The sequence below is a fragment of the Chroicocephalus ridibundus genome, chromosome 16, assembly GCF_963924245.1.
Source record: "Chroicocephalus ridibundus chromosome 16, bChrRid1.1, whole genome shotgun sequence".
Taxonomy (NCBI): domain Eukaryota; kingdom Metazoa; phylum Chordata; class Aves; order Charadriiformes; family Laridae; genus Chroicocephalus; species Chroicocephalus ridibundus.
Window position 1 is genome coordinate 8470209 of NC_086299.1, and position 18705 is coordinate 8488913.

Below are 18705 nucleotides of genomic sequence, written 5' to 3' on the forward strand. Positions count from 1 at the left end.
ACGCGTATCTGACCCAGGAGGCAACTGAAGCTCCCTGAACTGTGCTAGGAATAGCCCAAGGGACCAATTCTCATTAGAAGTTGAGAAAAAACACCCAAACAAGAAGTCCAGCTCGGGCAGTTTCTAGTGGCAAATGCTAAGGCAAGGCCACTTGCCACAAGACGGCTGCCTGTAGTATAACTCAAGAGCCAAAGAGCAGGCGAGACGATAGAGCCCAGGATTCGAGAGGGATCTCCTCTCTCGCCACCACAGGCTGGGCCACCTCCGGTCAGTCAGAAAACCACAGACAGGGACAGAAGACGGGAGGCGCGGAGTCCCGGGGCCGCTCTCCCGGGCCAAACCGGCGGCCTGTGCCCGGGCAGGACCGTGGTCGCCCAGCTGAACGGCTGCCGTTCGCCTCCTCTCGCCGCCCCGGGCACTGAGGCGAGCGGGGCCGGGGCCGGGGCCGGGGCCCAGCTCCGCGCCCCGCCACAGCGACCCCGCCGCACCGCCTCAGCCGGCCGGGGCCCACACAGCGCGGCGGCGGCGGAAGCGGGCGGCGCTGGGCGGGCCGCCGGCGGGAAGGGGCGGGAAGGCCGCCCGGCTGCTCCCCGGGCCCCTCTGCCCCTCCGCCGTAGGGCCTTAGGCAGGAAAGATGGTTTCTCCCCCAACCCGATACCTAGTGTTCTTTCAGTACTTTGGCACTAAATATAGGTAGGTGCCTCAGCTACCTCAGCCAGGCGCGTTGGAAGTCAACCAGCGACTGCTGCGGCCCTGAGGGGGAGGTGGTCAGCCGTGAGGGAGCGACAGGGAGAAGGTTGGGGAAAGGATGGGTGGTTTTGGTGAGGGGTAAATCCCTTGCTGAGTAGGTGAGAGCACGCAGAGAGCTGCTGCTATGTGTGTTAGGAAGGGGATGGTTTGGGCAGGAAATGCATTAAAAGGGCAAAGAGGAAAACATCAAAGGACAGAGGAGGCGGCAGAATTGTGATCTTGGGCTGTGTGTGTGGGGGGGAGGCGAGCGCCTGGGTTTCCTGCAGCGGTGGTGGTTTGTTGGGCAGCTGGAGCTTGGTGGTTTGGGTACCTGCGCTGCCCGAGAGGTGCAGGTGGAAAGGTCTGTGGGCCAAGTCCTGCAGGAGGGCAGCTGAGCTTGGGTTTCCCCAGGCCTTAAACATCCCACATGTATAGCTGTGCTTGTTTACATTAAAAAAAAAAAAAAAAAGTATGTGGGAGAACTTGCGCAGCCTCAACTCATGGAATTGTGCCTATCTTCATGAGGTTTTTACAGAATAATACCATGATATGCCAAAACCCACACTACTTTTGCAACACGTGGGCTGTGTCACTGTGAGTACTGACCTAAATTACTCCGAGTAGTTACTGGTAGGTTGGGTTTAGCCTCAGGATGTATCTCTGTGCACTTCAGCAGCTTTTGTGCATGGCTGTGACTTCTGTAGTAGAGAAGGAAGCTCTTCACACACCGTCTCTGTGGTCTTCGAGCCCCTTGATGATATCCACAGGGCCTGCAGAAAACAGACCTGCAACTGGCAACCAACTCCTGGCCCTGAAATCGTTTTATCTGCAAATTATTTTCTAGTGTAATTTGTCTGCCTTGTCTCCCCTTCACGTCCGCCTCCATCCGAAGGGCTAGTCCAGAGAGTAACATTTGAAGGAATATTTTTATTTCCAGCCTCCTTTCTTGCAAATAACTGCTGCATCTGTTTTCCTGTCCCTTCATCAAAGTGTTTGGTCCCTGCAAGTTCCGTAAAAAGATCCAGGTCGCTCAATAGCAAACAGTTTGATGACTGTCCCCCATTAACTTCTAGATGTGTTGGTGGACTCTGTGTCTAGTCCTTGGGTCAGTAACTATTGTATTTGTTTTGCTTTGCAGTGGGGTTATGGAGACTTTGAATGATCAGTCAATACTTGGAGTCCAGAATTATTTGCAGGTAGGTGCTCGCAAATCATATTGTCATTAAAATGAAACTTCTAGGGTCACATTGTTGAGCTACAGATATTATCAAGGATAAATATTATTTTTAAATTAACACACAATAAGACACTTGTATAGTGCTAAACACTATAATATTCAAAATAGTCAAAGTGCCTTAGAAATGACGGCAGTACACAGGTGGAAGAAATAGGTCAGGGTGAAGTCAGAACCGTTAAGATCCTGATCCTGAAAAAGATGTGAACCCTTCAGTGAGACTTGAAATTGAGGCATCCGAGTCCAGAACTATGATTCTGAGAGTCTCTGCTCAAGTGCTGGCCCACCTGGATGTACTTGAGCCTGTGAGCTTCATTAGCTCTTACAGCTTTGCCTCTGCTCTTTCTTAGAACTGCCTCAGTTCTGAGCAGGCTTAGCTTACCTGCTTCCAGTTCCTATCTAAGTCCTTTATGGGTTTAGAAACTAGATGCTGTGTCCTCCCAGGAGAGGATGTCTCTGACAGACCTTTTCAGACATGGAACAAAGCACAACAGGATATCCATTGTTCCAAAGGAAAAGAAAAAAAGCTTCGTTTTCATTCTTCTGGAGTTCGTCTAATATGGGGGTGAAAAAAAGTATGATCCTGTGATCACTGTTGTTCTGGTGCTGCTGCCTGGGATTTCCCAGAATGTAAGAACCAAAGTGCTGTTTGGGTTTGGAGTGAGTGTGCAATAGTAGTGCCAAAGATGCACTGTTACACTAGCGAGTAGAAAGTAAGTCACTTGCACAGGGGAAATGCTCAGTACACCTGAATGTTTGTGTACCTAATGGTAATTTAATTACAAGCTGCTGTTGAGCTGCCTTTGTTTGGGCAGTGCTGGTGAATCCCATTTTCCTGTGCAGGGCAGGAATCAAAAGGAAGCTGCATTATTTTCCTCTCTTGCCTTAGAAGCACTGTGTAGTTTGAAATGACGCTTGTGCCCATTTAGAAGATAGGAGATGGCTGAAGAGGTTGGAACTGATTGCTTAAGTCAGATCATGCCTTTTTGTTATTCTGTTTGGTTCGGTCAGACTGTCTAACCTGAGATCGCAAGCTGGAGCAGTTTGAAGGTGGTGTGCCCACCAGGCTTATTTGTGATAGTCTGCACTCTGCCTGCATTAGCTGCATACAGTCCTGGTGTTGTGCAGGAGTGGAGTTGTTGAGGAGCTGGTCCAGGAGCAGACTCACTGTCCCACCCAGCCACTCCATGACCGTGGCCAACACGTTTCCACTCTGTGCCTTGCTTTACTGAGTGAGGATGAGGGTTCTTGCATGCTCTTGCTGAGCGGTCTGCAGGAGGAAAGTGTGATGAATTATGGTTTGAATGAGAGTTCTCAGGGTGTATTTGTATGGCTTCTTGCCTGAGACCATTGTGGAGAAAGTGTATAAATATTGTGCAAATCTTGAAAGAAGAGCCCCAAAGGACTTTCTATCTCATTTATCTAATCCTCTGAACCATCCAGTGTCTCAGCTCCAGGCGCCGGACTTTGGGTGAGCCCAGCAGTTGTTTTGCATTATCCGAGTAACTTTGTTTTAATAGGCGAATGGGTAGGATGGGTGATTAAAGGAGAAAAGAAGAAGAAAAAAAGAAAAAGATAAACTTATTTGGTGTTGTCTTTTCATAGTATCAGCACTTTGCAGGCCAGTTCTGGGATATGTGCTTTGCTTTCATGTGGTGGTATTGATGCTGGGCACTGCTGAGCAGGGCTGTGTCTATTAGAACCACATGGGAAGTCTTAAAGCAACTTTAATAGAAAACTTCTGGGGCCTGTAGGAATTTATCTTCCTCCATTTCTGTGCAGCCTTGAACTTCACAACTTTCCAAAGCCAGGAAGGCAACTGAAGGGAAGGGCAAAATTAAATCTGTAATGAGATCCTTATTGTATTCTAAATATGTTCAGACATTTGTTTGCAGTTACGGACAAGCAAATAACCTGTGAGGTGTAGACCTTGTGTTTTGACAACTGTGCCGTTAAAAATGTAATGGACTGGTGTGTGAGCATGTACTGCAGCCCTCTGTGTGATAAGGGAAAATTGCTGGACTGGGTCTGAGCAGAAGGCCTGTCTATAACCCTTTGTCATACAGGACGTGGAAGCTTTTGTAGTCCTCGGTACTGCTATGTAAGGGAGCCCTGGGGCTGTCTGAAGGAAAGGGAGACTTCTTTTAGTTCGGGGACAGATGTAGATATTTGAAAAAGCTTTTAAAATATCTTTGAGGGGGTGAGCTTTGCAGGCAACGCTTGCTTTCTTTCTTGGAGACAACATATTTGTCTTGAAGCGCTTGGAAGCCCAGCTTGCTAGTGATGGGTCCAAACCAAAATTCCAGACCTTGCTTCCCCGGATTGGGAAGTTTGAATCCTGTGACTTGGCTCCCTCTGGTTCCTTGTGGAAACTTAGAAAATGCAGGACTTCACATTCTAGTCCCACTTCTTACAAATGTCCCCACTGTAAAGGAAGAGCTGTGTAGCACTTTTTGCTAAAGTGAGTAGCTGTTGCTTGTGCTAACAGGCACCATATGCGAGGCCTGTGAGGATGTACAGAATTAAGTTCCCTTTCATGTTTGGTTTGAACCATCTCCTGAGTGTGCTGTTTCCCATTGTGCTGGTAAATCCTGCCCAAAACTAATCTTCCCCACACGAAGTTCTGCTTTGGCCGGCAGCCTTGTGCTAAGGCCAGATATTATTCCTTGTGAAAGGAAAAGGGGGAGTAGGAGAGGAGAGAAAGAGAACATACACACACTCCTTCCTATGCAAGGCAGCTTTGGGACAACCAATGTCCCCACCTGAGTCCAGCCCCCCCCACAAAAAAAAAATAAAAAAGGGAAGAGAGAACAGAAAATAGACCCAGAGAACTGTCATCTTCAACCCCTGTGTGGATAATAATTTCAGTGGCATAGGAAATTGCTTTGGAAAACCTTTCTTTTAGCAGAAGCCACTTTCTCAGCTGTTTCTTCCTGGCTTTCACTTCAACTTTTATCTATTCTACTAAAAATGAGTTAGATTTTTAATTACTTGCAGTTGACATAGCACCTGTTGAGTCAGCGAGGGTGTGATGACTTCCAACCAGAAGCTTGCACGATATTATTTATTAGACCACAGCAACTTATAAATTGTGCAGCATCCTCAGTAACGCAATGCAATCCCTTGTGTCTGTGCCACTAACACCATTATGCATGATGAAACCAGTAAGCGGTACAGCTGCTGTGGAAGTGAAATAGATGCTTATTTTTCCCAAACATTCCTAATGCACACTTGCTTTTCAACACACCCATCCACAATTGTTTTCACAGGTTCCTTTTGTGGTTCCCAGATGGTCTGTAGAGGTAGATGGCTGAGTCTTGAGGATTTTTTATTTAGACTTCAGGGAGAGAAGTGGATGAACTTTTGCTCTCCCGCCATAGGTGGTATACATTAACGGGCCTGTTCTCCATCTTGCCTCTCCAGCATTTGTACAGAGTGAGGAGAGAACAGAGCTGCGAGTAATAATAGCAATTTGGAATGTGGATCCATATCATTCTGGCACACAATGGTGGAAATTTCAGCATGATTTAAAATATGGAAGTGCTTAGTGAATGAAACCTGTTAGTACAACAGACCCACTAAATGCAAGTAATACTTTTCCCTGCAGGACTGGTATGCAGGGTATTAGAGGTATAAACTGACACCCTGGGATGCTTATTGCTTCTCCAGAAACATGATCGTCTGGAACGACTGTGACTCGGGAAGTAAAGACTAAGTGAAAATGGATAAGATCTGGCTCAATGAAAGGCCTCTAGCAGGTGCCAAGCCAAGATTCCAGTGTTTGTAACACCTGCTAAAGAGAAGGATATTTGCATGCTCTGTGGCTTAAAGAAGGGAGCAGAGACCTGTGAACTCTGAGCACATGGGAGGACAATCCAGCTCCTTTATTCCTGTATCTTCTCTACTGCTTTTTAGCTGGGTGCCCGTGTGTAAAGTGCTTAACGCCTGCCTCAGTTTCCCCCATAGGAATCCTTAGATAATAATCAACAGGGTAAGGATCTGGATTAATAGCAGTAAAGCCTTTTGAGTTCCTCAGATGAAAGGCCTGCTTGTTTTAGGGTCTTTTTTTTTTGTTCTGAAAGGGCAGGAAAAACTGGTTGCTATCCAAGCACTGACTAAATGTAAATAATGCATCTTTTTTAACGGATTAAAGTATATATGAACCAAAGGAAGAAACCATCATCTGCCTATAGGCTCAAAGGACATCTGGATGGTACAGATATGAGACAGTTGCATAGGTGAAGTGGTCGTTTCTGAATTGCCTACAAAGAAGTTCAGCAGTTCAAAAATTCTCTTTAAGGAGATTAATTAGGATGGGATTTAAATGAAATGTTAAAATTGAAACTGGAGGCAGCAGTTGATGATATATTATCAATTGCATGCCTGTTAGGCTGGAGGAAGAATCCACAAACAAAGCTTTCAGCTTTCACAAACTGAGATTTGCTGTTGATGGTGGTCACATTCCTCCTTGGATGCCCAGCACGTATATCCTTCAGTCATTTCTCTAGAGAGGTGTGTCTGGGAGAAAGTTAAATTGTGCTGGAGAAAGGCAGCTGGGAAAATACCATTTGTTGGACCGGTCATTCAGTCCTGCACCTTTGTGGATTCAAAATAACCAGATTTGCCTTGGAGTCTGCAATCCTCTCCTCCTCTCCTGTTGGCTCTGCCACAGGGCTCAACTCCCGCTGGCAGAGGAGAAGAGATCCAGTGTTCTGTTCAGATGCAGTGATTGAAATGGGATGCAGTGTGGGATCCAAGGAGCGCTGCATCCAAATTTCTCCAAGCCCAGCACAAGAAAGGAGGATGTTTTCCGTGCTCTCTCCTGTTCTCTCTCTCCCTCTACCGCCACCTGAAAGTGTGCCCACTGGCTGGTTTTTGCCTGATGAGAAAGGACGAGGAGAAGAAGGTGGAGGAAAGGAGGAGCCTGCAAAACCTGAACATACCTTTGCAGAAACTTTGCTCTTAAAATGCAGCTTCTGCTTTAAGATAAATTGCTGAGGCACAAGCCAAGGTCTACTGCAGAAAACTATTTAATTTCTGTCTGCTTCTCTCTACATAAGGGTGATAAATAAAGATTTTCAGTGTAAATTGTAACCACATGTGAACCCCAAATAGAAGGATTAGGAAGAGGAAAAAGCTAGGGTCATTTCTGTTCTGTTTCCCAGGCCTTCCCCTGCAGCTCGGTTATGTTTTTTCCTTGCCTCCCTGTGCATTTTAATGGTATGTTTCTGAGAGCCCAGAATCCTGTCTGCTCAAATAGTAGGAGTCTGGAAGGTATTTGTGACTCAGCAGTTCGAACTTTATTGACTGTTGGTACCAAATTAAAATCTAATAAAGACCACTGCTGGGTTCACTACTCAGGAGGGGAAGTAGGAAAGAGAAGGAAATTTCTAGTTATTGATCTGGTTTTCTGCCTTTTTTTCATTGTTTTTCAGTCTTTCAGATATGCTTCACTCATTCCCTGTAACAAATTACATTGGATTTTCTGTTTAAGGGCCTGTCCTCGCAAAGAAAAAAAGTTGTATTTTGCAGTGCTCCAGCAACCTACTTTAACACCTTACTGTAGGTAAGACCTACTGTGGTTTTATCATTGCATTAGAAACCTTGGTATTCCGATAACTTCCTGACGTACCAGTGTTTGTCCCTTACCAAAACCCACCCTGGCTTAGCTAAACTTAGGCCAGTCTAGACAGACTCTTAAATGTATAGCATCTAATCAACTCTGTTAGCATCTCTTTTGCGCTCTCTCTCTCTTTTGTGTGTGCATCATGATTAGAAAACACTATGCTAATGACTCATTTAGAGGGTTTTATTTACTTTCCCAGCAGGAACTGTAGTAATTTACCCAGTTGTTTCTCCAGCCCTTTATTAGTGGGTAGAATGGAAAGGCAGAACCAAGGTGGGGATAAAAGCCGGCTGTGAGGAGAGGAACAGTTGGGAAAGGGAAACAACAATCCTAACCACAGGTGGGTTCTCCAGCAAATCCATGCCAAAATCCGTATGCAGAACCTAGAGGATCTCAATCACTGTCCTTCCCCTTGAGTTAATAGTAAGTTTCAGCTTGATGCAATACACTTTGCTAACTAATTTTTAAACTACTTTTCAGATGCAGTGTAATTTTGGGGCCTTTTGGTCCAAAAAGCTTGAACTCTGTGACTGTAAAACTTGAATTCTGTGATGGTATAAATTATGTCTGTAATTTTCTGCTTTAGTTTTACTATGGCAGAGGTCTTAGCGCGAGTGAGACATTGCCTGAATATTAAGGCAGCACTAGCTCCTGAAGAAAACAGTACTCTTGAGGATTAGCCATTCCTGCATTAATGCAACTGTGGAAGCAGCCAATATAAGGAAATTCCATCTTGTGACTGCCGGTGGTGTGTGTTTGTCCTGTGGTTATTTGTACCTGCTGGGATAGCTCAGCGTCAGCTCCTCAACTACTGGTGTGTTTTATGAGAGCCATGTCTTGATTCTTAGATCTGTTTATATTTATATTTCTCAGTGGGAGTAATAAATGCATTACATCAGTGCTAAGCTACTACTCATCTGGTCCCCTGGCTGCTCCTCTGCTTTCAGCAATTAGTGGAAGCACGTTGCCCTCTGCAGCCCTGCTCCCATGGTGGATGGAAAAGAACTTCTGCCTGTAGCAATAAGCCACAGTATTTTACACCGTCCTGGCCTGCACTGGAAGCAAAGGATGCAGCCTGAGCTCTTTCAGGTGTCTTGGCTGATGTAATTCAGACATCTCCGTGTGCTTTTTCCATCCCTTTAAGGCTTGGGTTCTGCAGCTCTTTAAGAGCTGCTGAAGCAATCTGATTCCAGTTCTTAGCAGTAAATTGCAGGGGTGGTGTCTGGGTTTAAATGCATAATTCTCTCTCCTCATTCCCACTTACCCAATGATATAAAGCAAAGGATAGGTAGGTGAATATTTCTTACTTTGTTTTGTCCGTGTAAGGTAGCTCACATGGCATTTTGGATGTTCTGTTTGAGGTGATTTCAGGACAAAAGTTGAGAAGCCACTGGTGCTAGGAGAAGTCCCCCAAACAGGCTCGTCTCTGTCCCTTTCTTTGCAGACCATTGTAAGACTGTCAATTACTTCTCTGTGTGAACAGTAAGGAGACACATGGTTAGCAAGGAGGAGGATGTTTTTTCCTAGCTAGCTCAAAGCGAGTCCAATATTCATTAATCTATCTCATGTTGGCTTTCAGAAGGCAGCACAGAACCTAAAACCCATTGTTCCCATCAAGTTCTACATCTCCAGCCGAACAGATACTGGCGTCCACGCACTCTGCAACTCTGCTCACCTGGACATCCAGAGGGCACCAGGAAAGCCAGCTTTTAATGAGAAACAGCTCATCTACTCTCTTAATTACCACCTGAGGCCTGAGCCAATCCGGTGAGTTGGTGACAAGTCAAAATCTTTATTTTGCCCTTGTTGGAGAAAGGAGGAAATGCAGTAGTGATCTCCCATCTTGGCCCACAAGGTGTATTTTCCCCTGTTAATGTGTTAGCAAACCACTCCCTTGCATGTCCGTATTTCTGCTACTACCAGACCCCTGGCACATGAAAGATCACTTTTATTCCACATCGTTGTTGTTAGGAGATCATCTATGAAAACAAGAGTTGTGAGAGATTGGGGTCACCATATAAATTTTGAATTCACTGCAATGACTGTAGTTTCACACGTGAGCCAGGAGATTAGTATGTTAAGTTTCAGTGCTGCTTATTTCCCCAAATTCCCTAATTTTCTTTATTTATTGAATTAGCACTTAGCAAAAAATTGGCTGCAGTGTTGCCTCTCACCTGTGTCTGCGCAAACAGATGAAGAACAAGGAAACAAAATTGCTGTTAGTGTCAGCATAATGTATTCTTCCCTTCCCATGTGATCAGCCGCTCTTCTTCCCTGCTAGACCAAAGCTACCACTTGACATGGTTTAGAGAAGTTACATCAAAAACTCCAGTTTGATGTTTTTGTAGCAAGACTTGATGTTTTACTCAATGGGATGGATAAAGTCCTTTTCATACTATACCCAACTGTTAATGACTAGGAAGAGTTGCATATGAATGTAGTGAGGAACTTGATACAACAATCTGCAGAGAGCAGAACAGACATTTCTTCTTCCTATTTTTGTCTGTCTTCTTGTAAGAATTGTTACTTCTTGCAGAGTTCCAGACTGAGCTTACTCTGTTTGAGACCTAGGTCTAAATGCCCACACTCAAAGGCAGAAAAAAATGATCATTAAACCAACAGTTTCTGTTAGAAATTTGCATCAATTACATAAGTAATTACTATACCCTGTGAATTTTTCAAAAGGTGGATTGAATTTCATGTTCTTTGCTTTTTTTTCCCAAGCTGTTGTGCAGCTGTCAAACAGTTTCTGTGTTCTTCCCCAGACATGGGTGCTTTTTTATGGTTAAAGTGTAAATTGAATGAAACACTGGGGTTTTTAGACTAAAAGCCAGATCTGTGCTATGTCACAGAATCAACGTGCCATTTGCCAGCAGCTGCTTCACTGCGCTCTATGCTTTCTTGTGTTATTTTATCTTATTTGCGTAAACTGAAAACTTCAGTGTCTTTGTCCATACAGCATTTGGCACAACACGACTTGAATCTCTGTACGGTTCCCTACTGAAGAGTGTGTCAGAGTACTTCAGTGTTTTGTGCGAGAAGATGGGTAATTTATAGGAGGTATTTAGGTGAGCAAAAGAACTTTGATGGAAGATGCCAGTTGGTAATTACTCAGAGGTCTGGGTTGCTCTGTTTCACTGTACTGTAGTCTTTCTGACCTCTGGTGCCGTCAACATAAAGGAAGATTATGGAGGCAAATTCCCCATGCCAGAGCAAGGGCCTGGGACAAAAAAGCACATCCCTCCCCACCCAATGAAGGGATTGTTGTAAGAGCAGCAACATTGCTATGAAGTACACTCCCTGTTCGCGCTTCATCCATTCTGCTTTATTTTCTAATCTCTTCTTTGTGAAGCAGGGCCTGACCCAAATGCTGACATAGCAAGTCCTGGGATTGGAGGACTGACATCATACTTGCATCTGTTCTTAGTTCTGCAGGGTTTGGGGAACGGTGAATCCAGCTCTAAATGTGCAGGTGCTCTAATAGTTTGGGGTCTGAGAGAGGGAGAGATGAATGATGGTGTTACTTTTTTTCCAGGAGGTCTTTCATGCATGTTCCACATGCTGTATGAAGCGAAGAGTGAGTTAGTATGAGTTGGTTGAAGCTGTGCCATGCTCTGCAGAAGGTGTTGATGTGCAGTTCAATCAGCTGTTTTGACTTTTTCAGAGCACATTGCCAACATTCAAACCTTAAGATGAGGAAGGAACGTGAGGAAAGCAATCCCAGGTGGCAGAGTCTTCTCTAGCTTTGACTACAGTGGTGGGCATTCAGTACCTCTGGGGAGCTAGGCCCCCAGGATCGGATTCTCTAAGGTGTTTGCCACTGTTTTTAGAAGCAACAAAGCAGATTGCCTGCCTCTGTTTGGCAGTAGAAATAGGCAGCTAATCCACAGATGTGACTAGAGAGTGACCAGCATGCCCTGCACATGCCAGTGACACCTGTAGTGCTGGGCAGAGTCTAGCTAGGTTGCAGATACTCTACATCTGCATTAACATTGTGTGAAACACAGGGTGACTAGCTTGTTGTTCCAGCACTAGCTTGCTTGAAGTAATGTAAGTACCGTGTTGTTCAGCAGTCCCTGACACAACCTGCTCCAGACCTTACGTTGACTCAGTGTGAAGCAGAGATGAACAGAAGGGGTCAATTTTTGCTCCAGTGGCCATTCCGTCACCACAGGCTGTGTTGCCGCAAGGAGCGTCATTAGGTGGAGGGACTCTTCCTTCAGAGTACTGCTATGTCATGTCTAGAGGGCATATTGACTCCAGGGAAGAAATTCCAGCCTATGCTGATAGTCATGAGTGTGTGTGAGACAGTGGTGACCTGACATTTGCTGCTGTAACAAGGTACATTGTGCCTGGGATCCCACCTATGTACCTTCTGTAGGCCTATGCCAAAGAAGTGTTTAGTGTCTGTAGCTCTCATGGCCTCAGGATTGGGTTTTGCAGCCTTTTTCTGCAGCATTTCTGGAGTTGTATGCCAGTGATGCTCTGCATTTATTTAAAGACAGTGGGACCTTTTATATGCGAGCTCACAACTCGGTCAGAGACTGGAGCAGAAGCTGCAGCAACCGTCTCAGCGCCAGCTGCATTCTTTCGCCTTGGAACAAGCACCAGGGGAGCCATCAGAGAGTGAAGGGAAGAGGAAGTAAAATCCTTGGAATCTGAGCTCAGGAAAGAGGGCAGGAAGGCAGGGTGAGTGCCTTGTTACTAGAGGCACATAGTTCCTGTTAGTGGCTGTTTATTTTGTTGTTTTAACTTGCCTTTTTCCCTGGATGTTTACAGTTCCTTTGACAGCCCTCAGACAGTTTTGGGAACAGCATAAGGCCATACCGCTTTTTCCCTTTGATCCTAAGAGTCTTCTGGCTGTCCACGTTAGCTTAGCAGTCCCTCCATGAGACCCTCTTCCGACGTCTTGGAGGGGGTGAGCTCAGCCTAAGGGCAGCATGCAATGACTGTTAATGCTGCTCGGCCTTGATCTGGATTGTGGCTGCCGTTCAAAATGCATGACTGTCAGTCCCCAGAAATCTGTAAGGGAAATTTCTCTCCCCACACACCTTATTTGCAAAAATATGTTTTAACAGTTTGCAGAGTTGGTTGAGTCTTCTCTGAAAGCAAAAGTTTCATGGTGGGTACCTGAAAGAAAAGCAAATGCTGATTTCACTGCTTTTACTACACAACCCACGGACAGCCATCCGGTAACAAGTCAGATCATGCATCCCAAACTTGAGATTGAATATTAGCATGATAATGCAAGACTGACAGTTTTGCACTTACAAATCCAGTTCCTCCATTGGCCTCTTGAAGTAGCAGCTAGATTCCTCTGCCGTGAGAGGCCAAACACAAAGCAAATCTCTCTCAAGCTAGCGAAGTTGCATGCTTAACGTTTGTGAGTTACTGTCCCTTGACAGCTTTCACCTTCTTTGATGTTTGTGTAAAGAGTCTAATGCAGCTGCTGTGGGGTGGGGCTGGAGATTATTTTTTTTCAGACTGCTGTGTCAATTAAAAAAAAAATAAAATTCTGAAATACAATTTGACTTATGTGAGATTTTGCTTGTTATTTTTGCTCAGACTGAAAACTAGGTCAGAATCTATACACCGTGGAAGTCAAACCCTTCCTGGATGTTCCATCAGTAACAGGGAACATGAAATAGGTCATAGCTTTAATTTCCTTCCTTAAAAGACTAAAGCAGTTGTTTGGGCGTTGAAACTATCTGATTTTTGAAGCCAGAGGGTACCATTGCAATAATCAGTCTGTTCTATGTGTTACCAGCTACTGAATCTCATCTCTATCCCCTGAGTTTTGGCTTGTAACTTGTGAGTTGTGTTGTCTAGCTTTAATGGAATAAGTTGTTCTAGAGAGATAAATCTGCTGTTGTAGCCACTTTCAGTACTAGTAGTTATAGCTGGCTTTGTGATACCTTGACTGATCAGTCCAAGAGCAAACAGGGTTGCTGCTGAAGAAAGTTTTAATCTAGAGAGCATCTCCAAAAGAAGACAGCAGTGGGATCTCACAGATGGGAAAAGTTGTTTGGTTTTTTTTTTATCTCACGCTAAGATCTGACAGGTACGTATCAGGAGGTGGTATCTTCTGATAGAATGCAGTTCAATCCTGATCAGTTAGAGACCTGGAGTTCATCAGGGTGCAGTCAGCTCTACTTCTTCCTCTCTTGGGCTGAACCTTTTAAAAATGGTTCAGCTGCTTTCCATTAAGGAGCTTGGTGACGGGTATGAGTCTAAGAGTATTCAGCAGCCATCCCCTCCCTCTGTAAATATTACTTTGCCAGAAGAATTCTCTCCTAATGCTGAAGAGAAAACTCAGCACTTTCATGTGGTTGCAAGCAGGGGGTGATGGAGAGAGGAATCTTTGTGAGAACACATTATTGTCAATAGAGCTTGGAAGGGAAACAAGATTCCAATCTGGCTGACTGTATCATCAGCAATAATAACCTTTTTTGTAGCATGATAGGTCTCTTCTATCAACCGATCTGTCTTTCAGGTTTGCAAAGCATATTTGAAAGGTCTCATCCACAAAGATCAGAGTGTATTTCATAGATGGGGTAACTTCAGGAGGACTTTGCTGTCCCTTAAGTAGGGATGTTAATACAGTAGACTCACACCTTCTACTTCAGGTTTCAGCTTTGTAAGCACACAGTAAAAGCTGCCTGAGAGACAAGACAGAGCTGAGATCCATCTCACCTCCTGCAAATTGGCATTTAGTTTCTGCTGTCAGTGGGGAGAAGAGGATGTACTTCTGGAGGACAGCTTTGTGTCTAATACATTGCCGTTTCTAGTTAGGTATCTTTGGGCTTTTTTTCCTTCAACCTCCTCTGAAATTCAGACTCTGTCGAAAAGGTAAAGCATGCCACGAGTCTTTATTTAGCAACAGTCTTTCAAAAAATGGGATCTTAACAAGGCCTGAAATGTGGCTGGTGGAATAAATGCTGGAAAGACATTCCTAGCTAGAAAGAGCCTAGCAGTAATTGCATCTGCTAGGAGAGGCAGGAAATGATGCCTGCGCTGAAGAATCATGTGAGCATAAACAGGCTTTTCTGAAAGAATCACTCTATCAGAGGGAGTAAAAGGATAGTTATTTAATAAAAATCACATAAGCATTAACAAGAGAAGCTCAAGATAAATTAAATGTTTGTGGAGGCATGTAGACAGAAGAAAATAACTGTAATAATTATATTATTGTATTTAGAAGAGGCTGGAGGTCCTAGGTTCAAACTCCTTTGCAGGCCTGGAGAATGTAGTTTGCATTTCTACTGAGAGTTCGTAGCAGTGGAGCAATCTCCTGGGCTTGTTATTGCAAATCTTTGTGGAGGCCTGTGGCTCAGCTTTAATTTCTTCTTCTGTGGTCTGAGCCTTTGCAGTCAAGGGATGTGAGCCAGAAGCACTTGAGCTGGCAAAAATCACTGAAGCGCCAACCTTTTTAAAGTAAATAAATAGGTTTGTCTATTACTTGGTCCCAAATAGTATCACATTTTTTGGCTGCCCTGGATCCCTTCAGCTCTCTATGCTGAACTCCAAAGACAGAAAGGCACGCACTAGGAGAAAACCTGCCTTCTAAGGAGAGGTATCCTCTAAAGTAACACCTGCAGAGAGATTCTGCCCGTGTAAGAGTGACTCTTCACGGTATGTTCCCTGCAGTATGGTGAGTAGCCAATACTCTGGGATAAAAGAAAATGAAATCCAGTAAAAACTGCTGCTGACGTGTTCAAATCAATGATAACACTTTGGGGGAGGTGCAGAAACACGGGGAAGCTGTGTTTTCTCCATTGCCAGAGAGGAGGGTGTTTTCCTCTCTGACAGCCTTCGTACCCTCCCTTCTGGCTACCAAGCTGTGTGTGTTCAATGGTAAAGGTGGCATTGGCTTAGAGAAACAAGGCAAATTCTCCCTGTTGCTTGTAGAAGAAATCAGGGGAGTTCAGCTGCCTAGAAATCTGCTTCTTGAGTTAACTGCCCAGAGTCAGCGGAAGACAAGTAGACATGAACACGTACAAAAGCTATTTTCTGTGAAATGTGAGGGTTCCCAGGAGGTCCGCATGCAGCATTCTGCTGTTTTCAGATAGACTCAGTCTAGGTGATGGTGGGATTACACCTTTATTTTCATTGCTGCAGCAAAGTCCTATTTGTCTTGGAGGTTGTGGGGGGGAGGTGGGAGGGAAGTGACCTAGTTTCAACTATCTCCGTCTGCTACAGCGAGCTGCGTAGCTGCCTTTGAGAGGGAGCACAGAGGTATCTGTTGTTGGAGGAGTCCTTCCCGCTGGCGTTTGGGACCATGGTTCTGCAAAAGTGGAAGGGCACAGTGTTCGTAAGGTGTGCCCCTCAGCTGGAGGTGGAGGGAGTCAGCTTGCTGTGGGAAGTTGCTGCCTCTCACCTTAAGCATGGCTAGGAACACGTGTGCCATCAGACAGATGCAATACAATTCGATGGGCTGGGTGAGGTGTTTGGTTTCACTATGCAACAAAGAACACATACTGGAACACCTCTCCTATGAGGACAGGCTGAGAGAGTTGGGGTCATTCAGCCTGGAGAAAAGACGGCTCCAGGGAGACCTGATGTGGCCTTTCAGCACTTAAAGGAAGCCTACAGGAAAGATGGGGACAAACTTTTTAGCTGGGCCTGTTGTGATAGGACAAGGGGTAATGGCTTTAAAGTAAAAGAGGGAAGATTTAGGCTAGATATAAGGAAGAAATTTTTTACAATGAGGGTGGTGAGACACTGGCCCAGGTTGTCCAGAGAGGTGGTAGGTGCCCCATCCCTGGAAACACTCCAGGTCAGGTTCTGAGCAACCTGATCTAGTTGAATATGTCCCTGCCCATGGCAGGGGGTTGGACTAGATGGCCTTTAAACATCCCTTCCAACCCAAACCATTTTATGGTTCTATTCTATCAGTTGCCATTTTTCAACTGAAGGACTGATCGGTTTTAGCCTCTTGTAATGGCGTGAGCATCCCTAAAACGTGCTGATAGATGACCCAAAGTCAGCTCCACTGTGTATTTGATGACAGGGGTGATGCCAAGGCTCTTCTGCCTCCTAGTTGACAGATGCCTTTGGCAGCCTGCAGGTGCAAATCCTCAGTCGCTGGTTAGTCATTGGCTGTCAGGAGAGAATGATATTTAATTATTGTAAGTGCAGTTTCTGAAAGAATCCATTGCATGTTTCGGTTCCAATCTATATAGTGACCAAGCAAAAGCTTTTGAATTAGTGCATGACATTTCTCTCCATCTCACTCATTCTCTTCTGTCCTAACAGCATTTTGAATGCCTACCGAGTGGCCAGTAGCTTCCACGCGCGCTTCTCTGCACTGTCAAGAACCTACGTTTATCGGCTGTTGATGGGCTGCACTCATCATTCTGAAATACCAGTGTTCGAAAGGGATCTCTGCTGGGCTCCTGTGGGAGGGTAAGTGTGTTCCATTAAACCTCCCCGGGGAGACACCTCATCAACACTCTGGAAAGGCTTGGCTTTTGGGGGAAGCAGGCAGGGGAGAATTTCCACATGTGAGACCAGATTCACCATTCGTATTGCACTGTCGAAATTAGTGCAACGGAGTTATGTTCATTGAGACCCGAGACTTAGAGCTCTTTTTAGTTGTACTGATGGTTGTACTGGTGATAAACATGCTGAAATACTCAATGGTTCTGGGTAGAGTCCATCAACAACTTTGTGTGTCCCTCCTCATGGAAGTGATGAGCTTTTCCTCAGATGACCTTGCTAATTCACAGAGCAAACCCGTTCGGACAGCTGGCTGAAGGAACAGTGCGCTGATGTGATGCAGACAGGCAGAAATGCATTGCACGGCAGATCTTGGAGTTTTAGGTGTGACCTTAGAGGCAGGCAAGAATGAAGGCTGAGAATTCTTTTTTTTCCCCCCTAGTTGTATTTCTGGTAGAGACTGCATGTAAATCTGTGCTCTCATTCCCGGTCTGAGTGTCTGTTGTGACTCTGAGCAACCCTACAATGACAAACCGGTGTATCTGGCTCAGTAGTCACTTGTGTTCTTGGAGTAGCCACTGAGTCATAACAAATCAGTGCCTGTATATGCAAGGGAAGGAAAAACAAATTCAGTGCCATTTAAAAAAACAACATGATAAACAGTGGGTGAGGAAAAAACAAACAAAACCCAGAAGATAATTTGTTATTGTCCTTTTAGCTTAATTTGTACTGAGATAAACATACATTCAAGAAAACTGGTTTTCCACCACACTATAGAAAAACAGGTTTGCAGCCAGTTATGGTCGTTTCATCACCACTATTGGAATAACAATTGTGGGTAATGGAAAAAAATGTAATCTCAACTGTTCCTAGCAGAGGAATGAAGATGGCACTGTCCTAATATTACATTGCTGACTTTCTTTTCTGTGGGCTGTGGAAGGGGAAAAATAAATACAAAATTGCAAAATTAGATGTTATGTGCACAAAGTGCCTTAATCTCGGGCTTTATGAAATAGCATTTAATTTAGTCCAGACAGTGCAGTTAATTTTCTCAAATGGCAATACCACATAAAGGATAGGGCGAGCATATTAGAAATTCTGAATGGGAGGTGCCTTACTAAAAAGTGGGATGTTTGGACTCCCGGTAGTGGAGAAGCTCGTAGTGTGTGGCACTACTGAGCACGTCTGGTGTATAATACACATTACACAATAGACATAATACACATTAAACTTCTGTAGGCGTCTGAATTGCCAACTAGGTGTCATCAGCACTTCTCACTGTGACCAGGGTTCTGTTGAATACTAGTAATTTTTCTTGAACACAGTGAAAAAATGTGATGACATTGGAAAATCTCCCTTGATTTTTTTTTTTTGTTGCTGTTTCTTTGTTTTCTTCAGAAACATTTTGACTCTGCTGTTAAGATCTGAAGAATTTAAGCCATAGATCATGCATACTGCTCAGGCCTTTCTTGGGAGAAATTTATAAAAATAGTATAAAAATAAGCATCTGTTCAGCAAATATATTAGAAATATATTAGTAAATCTGTCTCAGTTCCTTTGCTTGAGACTATTTTGAAGAGACCTGGGTACTTCAAATGAAATCTGAATGACACCTGACATTCTGATTTTTACCTTTGACCCTTCCTTCTGCATCTCCACCTTGGCTTTACACTGGCTT

General features: G+C 44.6%; 1 protein-coding gene across 1 annotated transcript in view; it reads left to right on the top strand.

Moving 5' to 3' along the window:
- The first annotated feature begins 538 nt into the window (after nucleotides 1-538).
- PUSL1 (pseudouridine synthase like 1) overlaps nucleotides 539-18705 on the top strand; it is a 28772-nt gene continuing 10605 nt past the window's right edge. The window contains exons 1-4 of the mRNA XM_063354089.1: nucleotides 539-693; nucleotides 1868-1925; nucleotides 9169-9356; nucleotides 16845-16994. Of these exons, the coding sequence (XP_063210159.1) occupies nucleotides 635-693; nucleotides 1868-1925; nucleotides 9169-9356; nucleotides 16845-16994 (455 nt within the window). The 5' untranslated portion in view covers nucleotides 539-634. The remainder of the gene's footprint in view (nucleotides 694-1867; nucleotides 1926-9168; nucleotides 9357-16844; nucleotides 16995-18705) is intronic.